At 48.9% G+C, this 18,306-nt stretch overlaps 3 protein-coding genes and 1 long non-coding RNA gene across 11 annotated transcripts in view; 1 reads left to right on the forward strand and 3 right to left on the reverse strand.

Moving 5' to 3' along the window:
- UNC13C (unc-13 homolog C) overlaps positions 1-3,785 on the forward strand; it is an 88,987-nt gene extending 85,202 nt beyond the window's left edge. For 4 of the 7 annotated variants that reach the window (XM_039339909.1, XM_039339910.1, XM_039339917.1 and 1 more), the window contains 3 exons: positions 1,522-1,614; positions 2,073-2,232; positions 2,321-3,785. In XM_039339909.1, coding sequence (XP_039195843.1) covers positions 1,522-1,614; positions 2,073-2,232; positions 2,321-2,609 — 542 coding nt within the window. In that variant the 3' untranslated portion in view covers positions 2,610-3,785. Of the gene's footprint in view, positions 1-1,521; positions 1,615-2,072; positions 2,233-2,320 lie in introns of those variants that run through there. The other 3 variants (XM_039339913.1, XM_039339911.1, XM_039339912.1) reach the window with 2 other exon arrangements.
- Positions 163-3,433, reverse strand: LOC120306535. The gene is made up of 3 exons (XR_005556339.1): positions 3,303-3,433; positions 1,439-1,587; positions 163-1,308 (listed from the first exon to the last, which is right to left on the reverse strand). It is a non-coding gene; the product is annotated as an uncharacterized LOC120306535 (long non-coding RNA).
- Positions 3,786-8,973: 5,188 nt separating the features above from the next.
- Positions 8,974-10,858, reverse strand: RSL24D1 (ribosomal L24 domain containing 1). Its single transcript, XM_039339934.1, has 6 exons — positions 10,667-10,858; positions 10,482-10,595; positions 10,315-10,387; positions 10,169-10,232; positions 9,753-9,838; positions 8,974-9,522 (listed from the first exon to the last, which is right to left on the reverse strand). The coding sequence occupies exons 1-6, from the start codon at positions 10,745-10,747 to the stop codon at positions 9,452-9,454; spliced, it is 489 nt and encodes a 162-aa protein (XP_039195868.1). The 5' UTR covers positions 10,748-10,858; the 3' UTR covers positions 8,974-9,451.
- A 136-nt stretch (positions 10,859-10,994) lies between these two features.
- On the reverse strand, positions 10,995-17,846 carry RAB27A (RAB27A, member RAS oncogene family). Of its 2 annotated transcripts, XM_039339933.1 has the most exons (6): positions 16,819-17,846; positions 12,372-12,457; positions 11,898-12,001; positions 11,462-11,585; positions 11,192-11,334; positions 10,995-11,144 (listed from the first exon to the last, which is right to left on the reverse strand). In XM_039339933.1, exons 1-6 carry the CDS (start codon positions 16,852-16,854, stop codon positions 11,026-11,028), a joined length of 612 nt encoding a protein of 203 aa, XP_039195867.1. In that variant the 5' UTR covers positions 16,855-17,846; the 3' UTR covers positions 10,995-11,025. The 2 variants fall into 2 exon arrangements, with proteins under 2 accessions (XP_039195867.1, XP_039195866.1); XM_039339932.1 differs by lacking the exons at positions 11,898-12,001; positions 16,819-17,846 and having other exon boundaries at positions 11,116-11,334; positions 12,372-13,011.
- Positions 17,847-18,306: the final 460 nt, after the last annotated feature.

Consider the following 18,306-nt stretch of genomic DNA (forward strand, 5'->3'; position numbering starts at 1 on the left):
CAGTTAATTGACTCATACAATCGTTAAGTGAATCTGGCTTCCCCCGTTGACTTTGCTTGATGGAAGCCAGTTGGGAAGGTTACCAAAGGGGATCACACGACCCTGGGACAGTGCAACTGTCGTAAATAAATCAATCAGATTTTGATCATGTGACCATGGGAATGCTGCAATGGTCGTTAAGTGTGAAAAACAGTCATAAGGCACTTTTTTAGTGCTATTGTAACTTTGAACAGTCATTAAATGAATGGTTGCAAATCAAGGACTACCTGTAATTAAGTCAGGTCCTTTAAGACAGTCTGCCCTCTTGCCTGCCAAGTTGCAGAGATGTCCAGTTAATCAGGGAGCCTTCCTCCCTAGACAGAAGGGCTGCATGCAGAGGTAGGAGCTGCCCAGGGGACTTCTAAAGATCCCTCTGCCCCAGCAGCCCCTGGAGCCCTGCTGCCCTTGAGTTCTTCTTCTGAAGCAGGCTTGGGGAAGGGAGGCCTGATGCTGCCTGAAGGACAAGCCCCTTCAGGCCCAGCTCCCTGTGGCATTTCAGTGGGGCCAGCACAGTTCCACAGCTGTGAAACTGTGCCAGGGAAGTCTGTCGGCTTTGCTGAAATGGGTGCCGCCACTGCAGCCTGGAGGGTGAGTTAAATCAGCACCTCAGTCTTGAACAGGAAAGATGGTGCTTGTGGCAGAGGCCTCTCTCCCCAGCCTGCCCTGCAATTCACATCCAGTTCTGAACCCTGCTCTGGCCGGGAGAGAGTGGCTGCCTTAATGAATTTTGTCAACAAAAGGTTGTGCCTCTAAATTAGCAGTAGCAGCGGCTGTTGAGCAGGTGGGGAGGGCTGCTTTGGGCATCACCCCGCCTCACCTCTGCTGTGATTGGCCTGAAAAACCGGTCTCCCTGAACGGAGTTTTCTTTCCCATCCAATGTGGTTGGATTGTAGGGACCACTCCACTATCTTCCTTTTAAAATATGCTTATGCCAAGGAGCCAGACAATCCCCCCCTGTGAAGCTGGGAAGACCCAGCCTGGGCTCAGCCATACACTGAGCTATTGCCTTCACCACAGGCCTCTTCCAGCCAGACCACTTGTTCCATCAGTTTGACCTTCCTGAACTGCTGGTGTGGCTTCCTGCAGAGTATCATTGGGCTCAGCCTGGTGGTTGCAGGGAGTGGATGGGTGCCGCTTAGGCTTCTGTTGATGGAGGGAAAGACGGTGGAAACAGCAGCAGCTGCCTTTGTAGAGGGACACTCATCGGATCTTGCTTCCAAGCTGCATTTCTCCTGAGGGCACTTTTCATCTGCATGCACCACTTTTCTGCTACAGGGACACAAGAATATTGATGAAGAACATTTTTCACGTTACTCATGTCTTCCTAAGGCCTTTCCATCCCAGTGCATTTGTCTCAGCTCTGAGCTCTTACTTTTTCAGGAGCCTCTGTGGAACTTACTTCCTACAATGCCAGCATTTGGTTGTAGCATAAGCCATATTTCTGGGCACTGTCTGCAAGTCACAATCTTCTTTCTGATGCAGGCCAAACAACGGACAACATCATGGGGAAGATTAATCTCCAGGTGGATCTGGCAACGCACCCTGCAACTGGCGAGCATAAAGTCACTGTCAAAGGTATGATTTGCAATGCTTCCTTGTCCCAAATCCACCCCACCTCTGTGGAGAAGCCGGCTCCTCTAGGCAGTTGGAAAGGGCCCAAGAGGGATGGGGAGGGAGAGTGGGATTTCCTTTTTTCCTTTGCTGGAACTCAGTTTTGTTTTCTGATCGTTCAAAGCCAGGGGGTGCTGGCTGGGTGGCCTTTAAAAATGGCTGCTGCATGACTGAGTGACCTGTGGTCATTTGCTTCCAGCACAGAAGAATCAGTGTCTCAAGACAAACTGCTTGGTCACTTGGTCAGTGTTGTCTGAATACAGAAATTAGTTAAGGGTCAGCATCATTTCAGCCTCTGGCAGCTCATCCTCTCCGCTGCTCCTTACATGAAGTAAGATGAGGCGGAGAGGTTGAGCAAGTGGGTCCATAAGCCTGCCATGTGATGAACCATTTCTGCTTGTGGTCTCCATTGCTGTGTGCAGTTGTAGCCATCGAGGACCTTGTCTGGCGGACCAGTGCCACCTTCCGCCCCTTCGTGGAGGTCTGCATTCTGGGGCCCAGCCTGAGCAACAAGCGGCGGAAGCATGGCACCAAGAGCAAAAGCAACACCTGGTCCCCAAAATATAACGAGACATTCCAGTTGTAAGTGGCTTTTGCTGCCTGTGTGGATGAACCTCCCTGAGGGGCTGGGGGTTTTCTTTCTGAATACCCCTCTCTCCCCTCTTCCTAGTCTCCTGAGCAGCGAAGAGCGGCCCAGTGCTTACGAGCTGCACCTCTCCGTGAAGGATTACTGCTTTGCAAGGGAAGACCGGCTCATTGGGGTGGCTGTGGTCCAGCTGCGGACCCTCCTAGAGAGCAGTGGCTGTGGCCCTGTGTGGCACCCTCTGCTGAGAAACATCTGCGTTGATGGGGCTGGGCTGACAATCCTGCAGATCCTTTCTCAGAGGACCAGCGACGAAGTTGCCAAGGAGTTTGTCCGGCTCAAGTCAGAAACACGGTCCACTGAAGAAACAGCCTGAAATTCCAGCGAGGAAATGCAAACTTCCAGCCCCAAGATCCTTGATCTGTCTTGTGATGTCTGACTCATGCATGTATGTGCAAGTCTGTGGGAATGTTTGACTCTGTTTCTGTGTTTGCCAGAACATAAATTACTGTATTTGCAAGATGCGCCCAAGAGCTGTTAATCTTTTCTCGATGTTCAGATTCTTGAGGAAAAAACAGAACTGTTCCAATGAAGTGCCAAAACTGCAGCAAAGAGCAAAATTATGAATGGCATCTTTTGAGATGTACTGATTTTGTCTCATGACAGCCACTTCCTTGTGGTCACTTCCTGTTTAACTGTTCTACAGCCCATGCACCTGCAGACCCATTTCTCCAGCATCACTTTGGACACTTGGCCTTATTTCCCTCCCATTTTATGCAAAGTCCATATAAGTCTTGCTTTTGAAATCCTTTTTCTACCATCTACAGGTGCAGTTACTTCAGAAAGTGTTTGTAATTTTATAGTTGCTGATTTAAAGAAATGATTTTTGCATACAACTTTTAAAAAGTGGAAATGTTTTGTGCTGACCTTCCTTTCCCAGTTTTTCATACTTACCGCTGTGAGGAAGAGCTGGCAGAGCAACTTCTCAAGAAGTCTGGTCACATTTGTTACTGATCTTTAATATCTTGAGATACATTTGTTCTCCAAAGCTACCAAGGTAATTCCATACCTTTATTAAGGAGTAATTCTGTCCCTGGGTTCAGTGCTTTTTGGGTCTCGATGGGTCCCAAGTGACATGATGGTTCTCTGAGTAGGGCACCCGGGGTGGGATATCTGAAATGAGGAGAACATGCCTCAAAAGGATGATGGTAGTCTGAGGAAGATTCCAGGTGAGTGAACTTCAGTATAGTGTACTAGTTTCCCAGGGTTGTGTTCTGTGAATGGTGTTGGATTATACAGGGTTAATTAGCTGGAGCCTATTGATGAATGGTTTCCACCAAGAACCAATTTTGCTGTTAACATTTCTCACTCTGGCTGTTAAGAGATTTTATTTTAGATTCTTAGCTGAAATCTCAGTTAAGTGCTTTCTTATTTTTATTTTCATAAAAGTTTCCACTTATGCAATATGCCTATGTCCTGCATGGAGGCAAACATCCATGTGATGTAAATATATTTCGTGAGAAATTGTAAAATAAAGGCAGAAGAAGCTGTTCCTCCTTGTTCCTTATTGGCCCATCAATTTCTCCCTAGAGGCCCTGGAGCAACCCAGTGAAGCTGTTTTGGGTCTTCTTCCCCAAGACGAGAAGAGCCCTGGAGTCACAACCAGGTGCTAGCCACAACAGGGTCCATGCAGAAATAGCTCCCAAGCCTTGCCCAATGGAGAGGTTGGGTGGGGGAAAATTGTATCAGGTCTTGCTGGAGAGACCAACCTTTCCTTATACGCAGTTGCCACACTGTCCTCCTGGTGGGTTCCTTTTGGCTGTTGGTTTCTCGGTCTTTTAGTCCCTGGAAGAGGGTGAGCCAGACTCTGCTATCCCCATGGATTCCCTATCCATATGAATTCCTGGGAGGGGCAGCAACTCGTGGGAGGGCTTGGGGTGGGGTGGGGACGACGTAAGCTGTGCCTTTGGCAAAGATTTTCTCTTCCAGAGAATGTTCCTGGTTGGGGTGTGGGGCACATTATGACGTGCTGGACAGAGAAAGAGAGCTGGACATCAATCAAGGGAGGGGTTCTTCCATAGGATGCATCATGGAGTTGTTTAATCTTTTGTTCTGACCCTCCACCCCACCCCACCAGCAGGCTGGAGTGGAGGGCTGCAGCCTTGGTTGAATCAACTTTGCTACCAATAAATGCTACTGTGAGAAACACAGAAATCAATGGATCACTGAAATATTGCTGAGTTGGCATTTGCTAGTCCTTGCTGGTCTCTTACTGTTTCTTGCAGGCAGCTCCAGCATTTGGTCCAGAGGCTGGGGGCTCCTCTTTGGAATATGGGGCAGCCATCTGGACTTGTTGGCATCCTTTCACCAGGCTCTGTATTAGGCTGAGTTCAGGAACAGCTCATAAGCCATCAAGGTGGCTGGTGGTCTACTGGGCATATTCCTACCATTCCCTTCCTGAATCCTTTTCGCCATGATGGTTTGGGGGTTGCTGGAGAGGTGGGGATGCAGAATGTGAGCCTTTGCTGTCTTTTTTTCCCTAAGTTTGTGGCAGGAGGAAAATACAGCGCAATTACATGGGCAATTGAGCTTTGCCTCCATGGACAAGAAGGAACAAGCCTTAATTGGATGACAGTTGGATTTCTATGGCAGAATCTCTCTCATTCCAGAGGTTCCAGGAACAGAAAAAATGCCCAATGCCAAAGATATAAAGTACCAACTCCTTAATTATTTCTTAACTAGTTTGGTAAGCGTAATGTTTCTTAACATTCCATGAGAATCATCACCAGCAAAATGCCCATTGAAATATACATATGAAAGAAGCAAAAACTGTCTTCTGTGCCAGGCACTCAGTTGTTCGAAAACCAAGATACAGAGGGAGACTTTCTTGGGCAGCCCCTGGAATCGACTGGCCAGAAGTGCCACCCTGTAGGCCCTATTTGCGCTGGGTTGGTTGGGACTTGTATCTTTTCACAGTTCCTAGGAAGGCAATCAGGTGTGGTCTTTCACTGTGAGGTTTCTCCTCACATATCAAGTGGCCATGCAGGAAAGCAAGGCTTCCATTCTCTGGCAAGTAGCTCTTGGCTCCCCATGGCTCTGGAGCCTGCCTCACATACTTGCTTCCCCTTCCTGTGATTAAGATACATGGGCTCAGCTGGGTTTTAAATCGGACCTTTCATTCAGTGCCTCCCTGACTGTTCAAGCCACATCGAACAACTCAGTGATAGCCACATAGCAATTTGCAAACAGTTTGATAATGTATTATTCTTTCACAGATCTATTGCTTATAGAGATTCTTAATTATGAAGTTTCTTCTCATTTGATAAATGAAAGTAAAAATGGAAAGAAAAATTGCACCATCTCACCAACCATTTAATCTAAGGACAGTGAGGGTGAAAAAAGGAAGTTGAATCACCAGCTATTTATCTGTTGTAGTTACATTAACGTGAAGTTGGGAGACTATTTTTTCAAAGTGTGTAAAAGATCTCTACAGTAATGGAAGGAAGCTTATGTGCCAGAATAAAAAACGAAACAAAAGGGAGATTCAACCAGCCAGAATCCTGGTGAAGAATAATGCAGCCCTCCAGCTAAGAAAGAAAAGACTTTGGCAGAACCACAAAAAAACAAGCAAACAGGCTGCTGCCATGTAGTCTTCCGTGCCCAGCAATACCAAAGCTTCATAGGCTGAGACTAGACTTATAGTTTGAGAGCCTGGAGTTTATCTCTCCAGGATGCCAAAAATTTCAACCAGGCCCTTGATGATGAACTGGCCATATTTCATATATTACTTTGGAGAATTTCTGGGGAACCTGAAGACCCTGATGGTTGAAGGAAATGGCTGCTATTTTTAAAAAAGGACAAACAGAATTGTCTTGGGAAGGTTCTGAAGTGGAAATAATCAGGAATCAAACAACTTGCCCAAGTAACTTCACCTCGTTTGATCAAGTAATTTTCTTAGTAGATCTCTGCAAAGGCTTTGAGAAAACATCCCATGCAATCCTGATTAGCTAGCTGATTGTAGTGGATACATCTCAGATGGACGCTCTCTAGCTGACTCCAAAAGTTTCTGATCAGATTAGAGGAGGGCATTGAGCCATAATTGCTCTAGGAGGGGAGAAAGAGGAGAAACCCCCAAACCTTCATGGCCAAAAGTAGCTGAAGCGGAGTCTGTCTTTCCAAAAGCACAGCTGATCTTTTCAACCCTCAGGAGGCTTAATTCTGCTGTGAATAATGTCTCTTCTGCAGGTGGTTGCTAGGAAGCCTCCAGCCCTGAGGGTGCCATCCAGATGGTATCCCAGCCAAAGTGCACTAACATTTGTGCAGATGCTGCCTGGACATCTGCAATGCTAATGGCCTGTTTGATATCTTAGTATCCATCACCTTTGTGAAATAAGCAGGTCTGTCAAGAAGAAAGACGAGACAGAACAAAAAGGCCAGGATGAAAACAGGCCTTCCCAGCAAGAAGAAAGGATTACACCAAGATTCACAGTCTGTTTTTCTGAAAAGCAATTTGTGATTTTTTTAAAATAAGAATATTTTAAATATAAATTTGATGACTGAATAAATAAGAATTGATCAAGATATGCCATGACATGAGCATTGTTGTCCTGAATTATTGGCAACTTGGACATTAAATACTAATTTGGAGGAGGGGCTATATTTTGTTACTGCTTTGGCCACATATACAGGTAGTCCTCAAGTTATGACAATTGAGCCAAAATTTATATGAAACATTTAAGCGAGTTTTGCCCCATTTTATGACTTTTCTTGCTACATTAAGTGAATCATTGCATTTCTTAAGTTAGTAACATGGTTAAGTGAATCTGGATTCCCCATTGACTTTGCTCGCCAGAAAGTTGCACGTGATCCCCCTGGGATACTGTGACCATCATAAATATGAACCATTTGCCAAGCATCTGAATTTTGATCAGGTACAATGGTCGTGTGAAAAACGGACATAAGTCACTTTTTCAGCACCACTGTAACTTTGAATGGTCACTAAATGAACTGTTGTAATTGAGGACTACCTGTACAAAAGTGGATCTTTAACAGATGCCTCCTGATTCAGGAATCTATAGCAAAGATCCCCTTATCCTTATCTTGTGTTTGGATCTTAGGAATAACAGAGAGTTGAAACAGAATGGTTTGCTCTGCTTCATGCTGATCTTCTGCTGCTCTCCCCATCAAGAACAAAGATCAGCCTAAAGCAGGAATTGTGGAAGGTCACGGCAAAACAGACACTGCCCTGGAACGCATCCGTGCAAAACCACCTTTTAACCTCAGCAACCTTTGAAAGCTGGCTGAACGCCTCAGTTGACCATTGGTCAAATCTTGCTTGCTCCACCGCAATCACTGGATGCTCTCCTGCCAGTTTTGCGACTTTGGTAGGAGAAACAAAGCCCAGGGGAACTCCCCTCCTTATCATGCCCAGTACACTGCCATCAAGATTGGCACCAGTTTCTGGCAGGAAAGAGATGGCTAGTGCAGGGAGTAAATTCTACTCTGGAGTACATCTACAGATTCCAAAACATTAATGTCCGAGTGCAGTTTGACATCACATCTGCTCAGCCAGGCCTGGGAAGAAGAGAGCACCAGATTCGACAGACAGAAAGTTGGACAGACAGGGCCCTGCTCTATTTCAAAGGGAAACAAATCTTTGGCTTGCAGGATGGAGATAATGCAAATCTATACAAAATTAATTTAATGCTATATAAAACAGCTTCTTGGCCTCCCCAGGCTTTAGAGCAAACCTACAGACACATGGCTTTCCATTTAAGCATTTGCTGAAAATTAAGTTACAGACAGGGATGAGGGTCAGCTGGGCTTCTTCCACTCTAGGTGCTGTATCAGGCTTGACGGCATTGGCAATGAAAGGGGTGACTTCCCTTCTGCTGCCCTTTAGCAGACTGAGATGACCCTCTCCTGAAAGCATCTTTCTCTTGGGCTGTTGATCGCCCTGGAAAGGCGGTTGGGAAAATGGGCATCTGGGTGGGAGAGGAGGAACTCTGTTCCTGCTCGAAAGAAGAACTTACAAAGATGCATGTTTCTGGCTTTTGTTCTGCCATAATAATGGAACTCAAGGGTTCCTCCAATAAATAGGCCTCAAAAGCCTTGCCAAGCAAGTCCCTTTGCTACCCAAAATAGCAGGTATAGGTAGTTTTAATCAGCCTACAAATAAAATTAGCTGTCCAAAGTATGATGCCACTGAAAGACTATGGTGGCAGATCCAAGGGAGATCCAAGGCAGATCCTACCTTGATCCTCCAAGCAAGTGCCATCGCAGAAGCCACCCTGCGTGACATCCCTGCACCTCCCCATCTTTAATAAGATGCCAGAAATTACATTCACCAACATTTGAGAAGAGCAGGCAGTGCAATTGTGATTTCTGAGGTCGGTAAAATGAGGATCCAGATTGTTCAGGGCAATATCCCGACACTGTAAACTGCTTAGAGAGGGCTGTAAAGAACAAAGAGATATATAAGTTTAAGTGCTACTACTATTTAAGCCAGCTGTGTCTCAGGCTGCTGGCTGCCTCTGTGCTGTTCATCAACTCCTCCCTGGGCCTCTCCTGGTGGGCTATCCTAACCACGCAGAGATGCTGAAGGTGCTCTGGTGCTAGCCCTGCCTCTCTGGGAACCACACACCAATGTTCTGCTAGAAGCAGGCAAGGGGTCTTGGAGAACAGCTGACCTCTTTTCATCCTTCTTTGAGGAAGAAAAAATTGTGAGGCACACAGGTGCATGCCTGCATTTCCATTTTAATGATCGCTACAAAATGCATTTCCAAGAGGACTGGAATCACCAAGAATATAGAGTGTTATAGCATAAGGGGTGGGATGGGGCTGAAACCTTGACTTGGCTCTACTGGAGGCAAGGCAGTGCCCTCTGCAGGTATTTGCCAGGCAGCATCTTAGATGCTTACACCGGAGATGGTCCAGCCACGTCCTAGCACTCCATTTCCTGCTTCTTAAGGTAATAACTGTTCACTAGGCCAACTAATTCCATGCACAAGGGTACTCTATGCAGCCAGCAGTTCTAATCATCTAATTGGCCTTAAATGTTTAAACTGAATCATCATTTTTTGGCCACTATTTTATTTCTAATTTCCATATATTTGGTTTACACATATTCCCCTTGAAGCTGCAGCTCACAAACTATAAACAATGGCCCCAGCCTCTCCTCCCAAATTAAATAGCCCAGGACCCAAACAGCACAACTCTTCAAGAATCTTCCATGGGCACTGTGTCCTGTAGCATCTGGACCATCTTTTCCTCCATCAGCTTGGCTTTGCCTGAAAGAAAAAAAATCAAAGGTAAGCAAATGGTTTAGGCATCTCTAAAAATATTGCAGCAGATTCCCCACAGAATGCTGATGCAGATGCAGCTTCTGAACCAGTGAGCCAGGAGGTTGCAGCCAAATCCCTGAAAACATCAGGCCATGGCAGAGTTTTAGGGGATTAGCCATACCCTACCAAAAAAGCCTCTTCAAGAATTTCCAGCCATCCTGGATTCCATTGCTCACCTGCGTGGGGAGCCTGGATGAGGTGAATGTTTTGTTTGACTTCTTTGATATCCTGTGCTTTCTGCAACTCTTTCCCCTTCTTTAATCTTGGAGGAGAGAGAAAAGAGAAATATTTATCTCCATGCCCAAAAGGAAACACTAACAAGAATCACAGCAGAAGCATTTTACTTTAAGAACCCAAGTAACCCACAGCTATATCGATGGGAAGTTTCCATAAAACCCTGTAAAGCTCTTTCCAATATTTGGTACATCAACCGATTAAGAATCTTTTAAAGGTCAGTGCCATAATGTTCATGCATTTTTTTCATTACATTTCTGTGAGTAAAACCCAATGCCAGTTGGTCCCAACAGGCTTATCCCCTGAGGCAACCGAGCGCCAGGCCACGCCCCCCCCGGCGGGCAGGGAAAGCTCCTACCTGTTCCAGACGAACTTGGCCTGGCGCTTCCGCTTGATCTCCTCCACTCGCTTCATCGCTTCCACTGGAAGGGAAAAACAGCCGCGCGTCAACAGCGGGAGGGGGAGCCGCGTCCGGGAAGAAGGGCGCCCCCCCCTCCGCCGTACCGCTCTGGCTCCACAGCTCCCGCTGGTACTTCACGGGCTCGTGGCGCCGCTTCTCGAACTCGAAGGACCGGTCCTGCGTGGGGAGAGAGAAGGGCGAGGCAGAGCGAGGGACGGCTTGCTCACGCTCGGTCCCAGCCCGCCGGCCGCCGCCACCGCCGCCGACTCACCACCGCCAGCTCCTTGCCCGCCGCTCGGCGGAAGGCCTTGGTCCAGCGCACTTTCCGCGGGTTGCGCTTCTTCTGGAAGCTCCGGTGGCACTTGGACCGGCAGAACCGGAACGCCTGCGGGGAAACAGCCGAGCTCAGGGGGGACGGAAGAGGGAGGGAGCGGGGCCGCGGGGTCTGCGGCTCACCTTGCAGTCGTTGCGGACAAAGAGCATCCCGTGACCCGGGTACACCGGCCCGGAGCAAAAGTAGCACTTCTCCACGCGCATGGCGGCGGCTAAGGAGGAGGCGGAAGAGCGCCTCGGTGGTCTGGATAGAGTGGCGCCTCGTCTCACTGCTCCACTACGCGTGCGCCAGGCGCCGGACTCGCCCCCTGCGGCAGGCGGAAGAGTCGCCCCTTCGGTTTCCCTTCCGTCCGCCGAGCGACTGCCCCTAGTGGGAGGATCCACGCCGGAAGCTACGTTGCCACGCCCTCTCCGTGCCGTGACGCGACTGGGTTTGTGCTCCGCCTTCCGAGAGCGTCTCTCCCGGCTGTGGTGCGGAGGCGCTAGTTGTCAAGGAGGAGCCCGGCCCGCCTCTCTTTCCGCCCCCCCCCATCAAGCGGCGGCGAAGCGGTGGCCCAAGAAAAGGCGGAATCTGACCCACGGACTGGTTTATTGCGCATCTGCCGGGCGCGGGTGGGCCGCGGCGGAGTCTTCAGCAGCCGCTGGCGGGCCGCGGCGGCGTCTCGGCGGGGCCGTTGGGGGCCCAAGCGTGGGGCCCGTCCACACACCGATCCATGCGCTTCATGAGCAGCCCGAGCAGCGACTCCACGGCCGGGCCCACGTTGGCGGCGCTGGTCTCGAAGTAGGGCGCCCTGCAAGCACAGCGGGCCGCGTCAGGCCAGCCCAGGAGGAGAGGCCGGGGATATCCCAGGCCCTCCGCCCGCCCGCGCCTTCCACCCCGCCCAGCCCAGGTGGCCGGGCCAACCGGAAGCCACTTGCCGGTATTTGCCTGCCAGCTGCCTGGCGTCGCCTTCCTTCACCACGCGCTGCTCCTCCAGTTCGCTCTTGCTCCCGCACACCACCACGTCGGGGCTCTCGCAGTAGGCGTGGGTCTGCAGCTGGCCTGCCGGCAACGGGAAAGGAAGTTGCGGCTGGAGCCCCTGGCTCGGCCGGCCCAGTGCTTGTGGAGGCACTGGAGCCCCCCCTGCAAAACCCACCGGCCCCTTTGGAGGAGAAGCTCTCTGGGGGAGGCCAGAGCGCTTACACCCTGCCAGGCGGATCTCTGCTCCAACTGGCTTTGGGGCAGCGAGTAACTCTCTGGCTTCCCATCGGACTCCCTTGTAGCTTGGCTGGCTCCTGCTGACAGTTTCCCCTTAGCCCAGGCCTGCCTGCCCCTGCCCCACTTCTGCCTACAGAAGTGGGATGTGAGACTTACTCATCCAGTTCCGGACATTGAGGAAACTTTGCTCACTGGTTAGATCAAAGAAAAGGAGAAAGCCCATGGCATCTCTGAAGAAGGTGGTGGTCAAGCTACGAAACCTACCAAGAGGAAGGGCCAAGCGTTACCCTGCTCCTGTCTCCTCTCAGGCTGGCAGAGTTTTATACCAAAAGGACACATCCATGTATGTCCCAGAGCCCAGAGTCTTTCTTAGACTTAATAATTAAGAGCAAAATATTGGTCTGAAGTTTAAACTTGAAAGAATAACTTAATTACTAAGGGCCATTTCTAAAATCATTATAAAGAACCATAGGGACTGCTTAGATTCTGCCAGTGTTCTTCAGCCATAGAAAATACCCAGTGCTGGGACAGCCAACATCTGGCTGCACTGATACATCAAGGATCTGCCAGGAGCCAAATTGGTCGGGTAGCAAAGGAGGGTGGGTCAGTCCATTTTTCAAACATGCTCACCTTTCCTGCCCTGCTGTGTCCCACAACTGAAGACGTATTCTCTGCCCTCGGCCACTGACCCCATCTGGACTGTTGGGTCGGTACACCTGATTCCAAAAGGATTTGTGAGTGTCTCCAAGTCATCAGCTGACAAAACCAGGGTAGCTTTAGGGATCTTTCTCTCTTCCTCCCCCTCCCCCAATGCTTTCAGGAAGCCAATAGATCCTTTGCTTTCTTCATTTGTGGAGCTTCTAGAAAAGTAAACAGATTGGTGTTTCACTGATGTTTGTATAGGTAAATCCATGGTGCTAAATCCATGGGCTCCTTCCCACGTGCCTGTTGCAATATTTTCCTGCAGTCCATGTTTGCTACCCATGCCCTCCCGTCCCCCTAGTTTCTCAGAATCTCAGTCTTTCTGCCCTCCAACCTGTTATGTTGCCCCTATTAAATGAGAATGCTTTCACGTTGGTTTCCCCTTCTATTATGCTGATGTTTGTAGCGCAAGTCTATATAGTGCAGCTACAACTTGCACAGAGCTTCAGCTGGTGTTTGCCATATGCCCTCCCAGCAGTAGCACCTATGTTCCTTGCACCCATGCATAGACCCTGCCTCTGATATGTCCAAACTTGAGCAACTGAATCTGCAAAATTCCCTTCAGAATGAGTTATCATGAAAGATTTTTTGCTTTTAATGTACAGGAACTTCGTTGGACAAAGCAGCTGCATATCCACAGGGAGGAAGCAGCAAAATTCAAAGTTGCCTGCAGAAATCATATTGAGGAGTTCAGACCTGGCAGCATCGTGTCTTTTGTTGGACACAGAAACACTGGAGGCCCAAGAAGCAAGGTTCTAAGCTGGAGGAGGATTATAGATGGCCCCATACAGGGAAAGCCTGGCATTAATTTCCTCCAGAGCACAGCTGAGAGCTTGGAACGAAGACAGCCTTTCCTCTGTTTTGGAAAATGACAAGGAAGGGCCCTAATTTCACTGTGATAGAGGCAGGATTGTCTTCGATACTGTAGAAAGGGGTGGTAGGTATGGCATTCTGCCAGTGGATTGAACCAGCTCTCTGAAAAGCTTTGCTCTCCTTGGGCTGATTCAAAAGTAAGGCTGCTTTAGAGAAATCTTACAGGAGGAAAGAAAGTTTCTATCAGCCACTGACAAAGTCTCCAGTTCATCAGCCTGAAGAAGGCCAGATGTGAACAACTGGAAGCAGATTGTCACTAGGAAAAATTGTCACAAGAAAGGCATGATCAGCCTGCCCGAGCAGTTCAAAAGGACAACCCACAACTTTGTGCAGGAGAGCAAAAAACCAGGTGGCGATTTTGCAGATGACACCCTGCTTAGACAGGCAGAAAGAGGGAGCCTGGGTCACTAGCTGTCTTCTGCTAGATTCCACAAGATTGGAGGGCATTGTTTCCCACAGCTTCCACTCTTGGAAGAGTGGCTGACTGGAAGGCAGTTGAGAAGGGGTGGGATGCTGGCTCTTTTGATGCTCAGAAGCTTCTGTGATTACAGCCAGTGTGTGAGAACAAGGTAACCAATCAACATTTTCTCTGCAGCCGGGTCTGGTCCTAAGTGGTGGTTTTTCTCACTGTTTAGTGCCCATGCAGTGTGCATAGTTACTGTGTTTTCCTCAAAATAAGCCCTAATGCAACTTTTGGAGCAATACATACATATATACATACATACATACATACATACATACATACATACATATGACCGAGTCTTATTTTTGGGGAAACACTGTAGAGTCCTGGGCTGGAACTGTCGGTGGCTGGAAAAGCCAAGTTGGTGGCTGGGAAAGTAGCAGGTAGTGCAATTGTGCACAGGTAGTGCAATTGTGTTGGCAGTTGACTTTTGTGCACTATAGGCATCCAAAGGCCTCTTTGGATCTCTGCCATTTGAGCTATGGATGTTGTGGTATGGAATTGTGTTGAGTTGAGGGCAATAGATATAGCTGTGAAGCCTTCTAAACGGAACTGGAGGGTCAAGACTAATCTGGGACCCAGCACTCATTCCAAAAGATTCTGCTGCAGATGGGGGTATACAGCCCTCCCTGGTAGTTTTTGATTAAAAGACAGGCTTTCCACACAGGTAATACTAGGAAGATGTTTGTCTTCAGAGTTTCTCTTAGTGGAAAAGGGGAGCCATGTACTTTCAGCAGACTCCCACAGCCGCCTCCTCGGAGGTTACCCCCAGACGCCTGTCAGTTGCTTTCAGGCTGTCTATAAGAGTCTATAAACACTTCATTTGTCCCTAAGCCCAGCACGAACGCACCCTAGTCATCTCTTTCTTCCTCCTCCTCAAGGACAGAGACAAATTTAGGATTTGGTCAAGAGACCCAAGCAGCTGCTTGCAGTTAGATTTTGCCTGCCTATTTGCTTGCATGTTTTCATTATTGAGAGAAAAAAATGTTTTATCCCTTCCATTCAGGTGTCCTAATAATTCAGAATGCAAACTGGGTTTCAGATTGATCTTGACAGTTGGGAAGTGGAAGTGAGATGGCGAACTAGAGGAGCTGGTGCTCCCAGCTGGGCTTCTCATCAGGATGAACTTCTGAAAGAGACCAAGTAGAGGCGCCTCCTCCCTCCACAAATACTGAATCAGTAGCCTCCTCCCTTTGTCTATTTGGATTGCAACTGAGTTGCCAGGAGGAAGCCTGGAAGCCTTTGACTGATGTCAGGGGGATCCTTCCCAGAGCGCCTGGTAAAGAGGTGACCAGCACATCCAGGATACGGATGGGGCAGGAGTGTTAGCAGCGCAGCACTCGGGATGGAAAGGGGGAGCCTTGTCTCCAGGAGTCTAGATTGTAGGAAACCTCCCCCCCACACACACACAAATTAACCTTTGCAGGGGATCCCTGGGCAACCTCAGCTACCCTGCACTGCCATGCAGCGCCAGACCCCCAGCTTGACACTGGTGGGAGGGAGGGTGCCCTGCTAGTGTTCTACTATACCAATTGAAAGGCAGTGCCAGAAGGCTAATCTTTCAATTTAGGAGTCTTTGCAAACAACCTCCCCCAGATTTCTGTGAGCCGGGTTTTCTTAGACACATCAAGCTTTCTCTTTTTGTCCATGACATCCTGGTACAGCTGCTTTGCTGACCAATGGGCCTGCATGCCATATTTGCCTGGGCTGACTTCAGCCTCCATGCAGAATGCTGGAAGAGGATTAAAAAGGGAAAGGGACTGCATAGGGCATTGCTCGCTTCCGCTGCTTGGCACCTTCCTCAGTCTTCCCTGGTCATTCCACCATCCTGGCTTCATGGCTGAGCTGGGGGCATCCAGGAGAGACCCCAGGCCCAGGATGTTGCTTTTGCTGCCACATCCCCCCCTCAGCTGCTGCTTTGCAAAAGGTAGCGAGGCTGAAACTCTCTTGGTGAAGGCAGCAGTCTTCTCTCCCTAAGTGGGCCTCCCCCTCCTGTCCCTCTACACCAGTGATTCTCAACCTGTGGGTCGGGACCCCATTTCACAGGGGTCACCAAACAACGCAGTCTGCCATTTTTCCCCCCTTTTCCTTAGTTGTGCTACTCCCTTTTATTCTATTGGCTTTTGAAAGCCAATAGAATAGACTCTCTTGAATAGGAATTGTCCAGGCTGTCTCTGCCCTGCTGAGCCTGCCAAAAGTCCCATTCTGCAAACGGTGCTGCAAGTTGTCTGCAGCGAAGGCGAGCTGTCTGGAAGTTTCCACCCCTCCCTGCTGAGCCTGCACCGTCTCTGCCACTTGCCAGCTACGCCTTGGCCAGCGCAGGGGGCGGCACCTTGCATGCGCGGCGCTCCCGGGCAGGGAAAGTCCTCGACTTACGACCAGTTGGGTAGTCCTCGACTTACGATCGGTTGGAGGTCGCAGCATTAAAAAGGTTGAGAACCACTGCTCTACACCCTGCAGCAAAGCACCCAAGAGGAGCTAGCCACTCACCTTCGTGCTGCTGTTGCTGCTGCCAGAAGTGCCTTGGGCTGGCCTTCTGAGCTCCACCTGCTCGCCCAGCCAGGAACAGCAGCTGCAGCAGCTTACGTGTCACCTGGAGACTGTGATGGGTGGAAGGTGTGCTTCCTGAGGCCAGCCAAGGGCACCAGGGCTGTGCCATCAGCCCTCATTTGCAGGAGCTGAGGCTGCCTTCAACGCCTCCTGGGCTTTGAAGGCAACCTAGCGAGCGGGTCCAACTGGCCAATGCACAGAGCAGCCTTGTGCCCGAGTAGCCCAGGCCCTGCAGAGGGAGATGCTTTCACCAAGGCCTAACAAACAGGCTTGGTAGAAGAGGAGCTAGTCTAGGAAGGGATTGGGATTCTGTGACCGAAGGATTCAGACCTAGGTGTAGCATGGAAGGGGGCAGATGCAAGAGAGGGGTGTCTTCTGCTGCATAAACTCAAAGGTGCCAAGGAGGGGTGTCCTGAGGAATGTGACCAGACACTCCTGCTGCTGTGAGAGGAGGCAGCTTCACAGTTTAGCAGGGTGCTCCCCACTTACCTTTAGCAAGACCTCTCCCATATGCTGGAGGGGCATGTGCACGCATGTGCAAATGTGGGCATTTACTCTGAAGGCTTCAGTAGCTCAAATTTCATCGAATACTAAAACACTAGATCTGTTCTGCTTCTCATCCTTTGCGCCACAAAGCCGGCCCAGAATGCCTCTCCCACTTCCCAGAACTAGAAGAAGCCGGCCCTGCAGGATTTCCTCTGGAGCAGGAAGAGGAGGGGAACTGGACAGAGGAGCCAGGGAGGAGACTGTTTGGCTGCAGACCAAGGGGAGAGTGAACACTGGCAGACCTTCAGAAGCGCTTCTGTAGCCTGACAACTACAAGGGTAAAATGCACCAATCCCAGAGTCTCTCGTGCCACCACTCTACAGCACAGAAGGGATCTGGAGCTGCAAAAAATGAAAGGAAAAACATTGTGGTGTGGCTGGCTTCGGTTAGGAAGTGGTGTTGTCAAGGGCTTATCAGTCTCTTGCTAAAACAACAGCCATTTCTCTTGTTAAATCAGTTTGATTCCAAGCTTTAGGTGCTTTCATCAAAGCAGAACATATGTGACCCCCCCCCAAAGTGCAAAGAGTTCACATCTTTTTCAAAAGAGACTCAAGGGCTTGTGTCTGGATCCAAGCTGAGGGCATCAGAAGGAAGAAACCCACCTGCAATTGCTGCCTAGCAGTGAGACCCCCTTCCCCTGTGTTAGTTTGCAAAATGAGGACCTGGTCCCTTTGACCAAGGACATAAGCAGAAATAATGGAAAAGAGAGGTCCCCAGGGCCTATTGACAGTGTTTAAACAAAGTGCTTTACAATATGACTGCGTTCATATGAGCACAACTAATAAGAAATTCTTTTGTGGATGGGGGACCTGCAGTCTGCCCAGATGGCTTATTTCAGTGGAGTTCAACTCCTTTGCTGTTAGAGAATTTTAATTTCTCTATTGGTGAAAAAATAAATCAGAAGCTCTCACAGTTGACTGCATTTAGCTGATTCAAAATAACTTCTTTATATTTATATCAAAATATTTACAATACCATACATTCTTTATAGCAACATAGCTCAATTGAAGACTTCTTACAGAGAGATATAGAGACAGACCTGAGACTGGAAATCCAGCTCCTAACTCAATACCTTTTGCACAGACTCAGTAGCACTTTCTTCCCATTGGCTGACTGAGTTACCACATGACTCTTCCTGCTCATGAATATTCCAACACTCCTCCTTTCATGACAGGAAGAGACATCAGACCTATTAATACATTTTCCATAGTGAACATTACCCAATTGTTTAGTCATCATGTCTGCCAAATTATCCTCAGAAGAACAATGATGTAAACTAATCAATTTTCCTTTTACAGCTTCCCTGACATTACAATACTTAATGTCTACATGTTTACTTCTGTTCTTCACCCTGTCACCAGTTGCCATTTTTATACAGGCAGCATTGTCTGTATAATCTGTATTTACCTTTACAGATTCTTTTACATTAAT

This window comes from Crotalus tigris, unplaced genomic scaffold (genome assembly GCF_016545835.1).
Source record: "Crotalus tigris isolate CLP2741 ecotype Arizona unplaced genomic scaffold, ASM1654583v1 scf7180000017741.1442986301:2390832, whole genome shotgun sequence".
Classification (NCBI taxonomy): domain Eukaryota; kingdom Metazoa; phylum Chordata; class Lepidosauria; order Squamata; family Viperidae; genus Crotalus; species Crotalus tigris.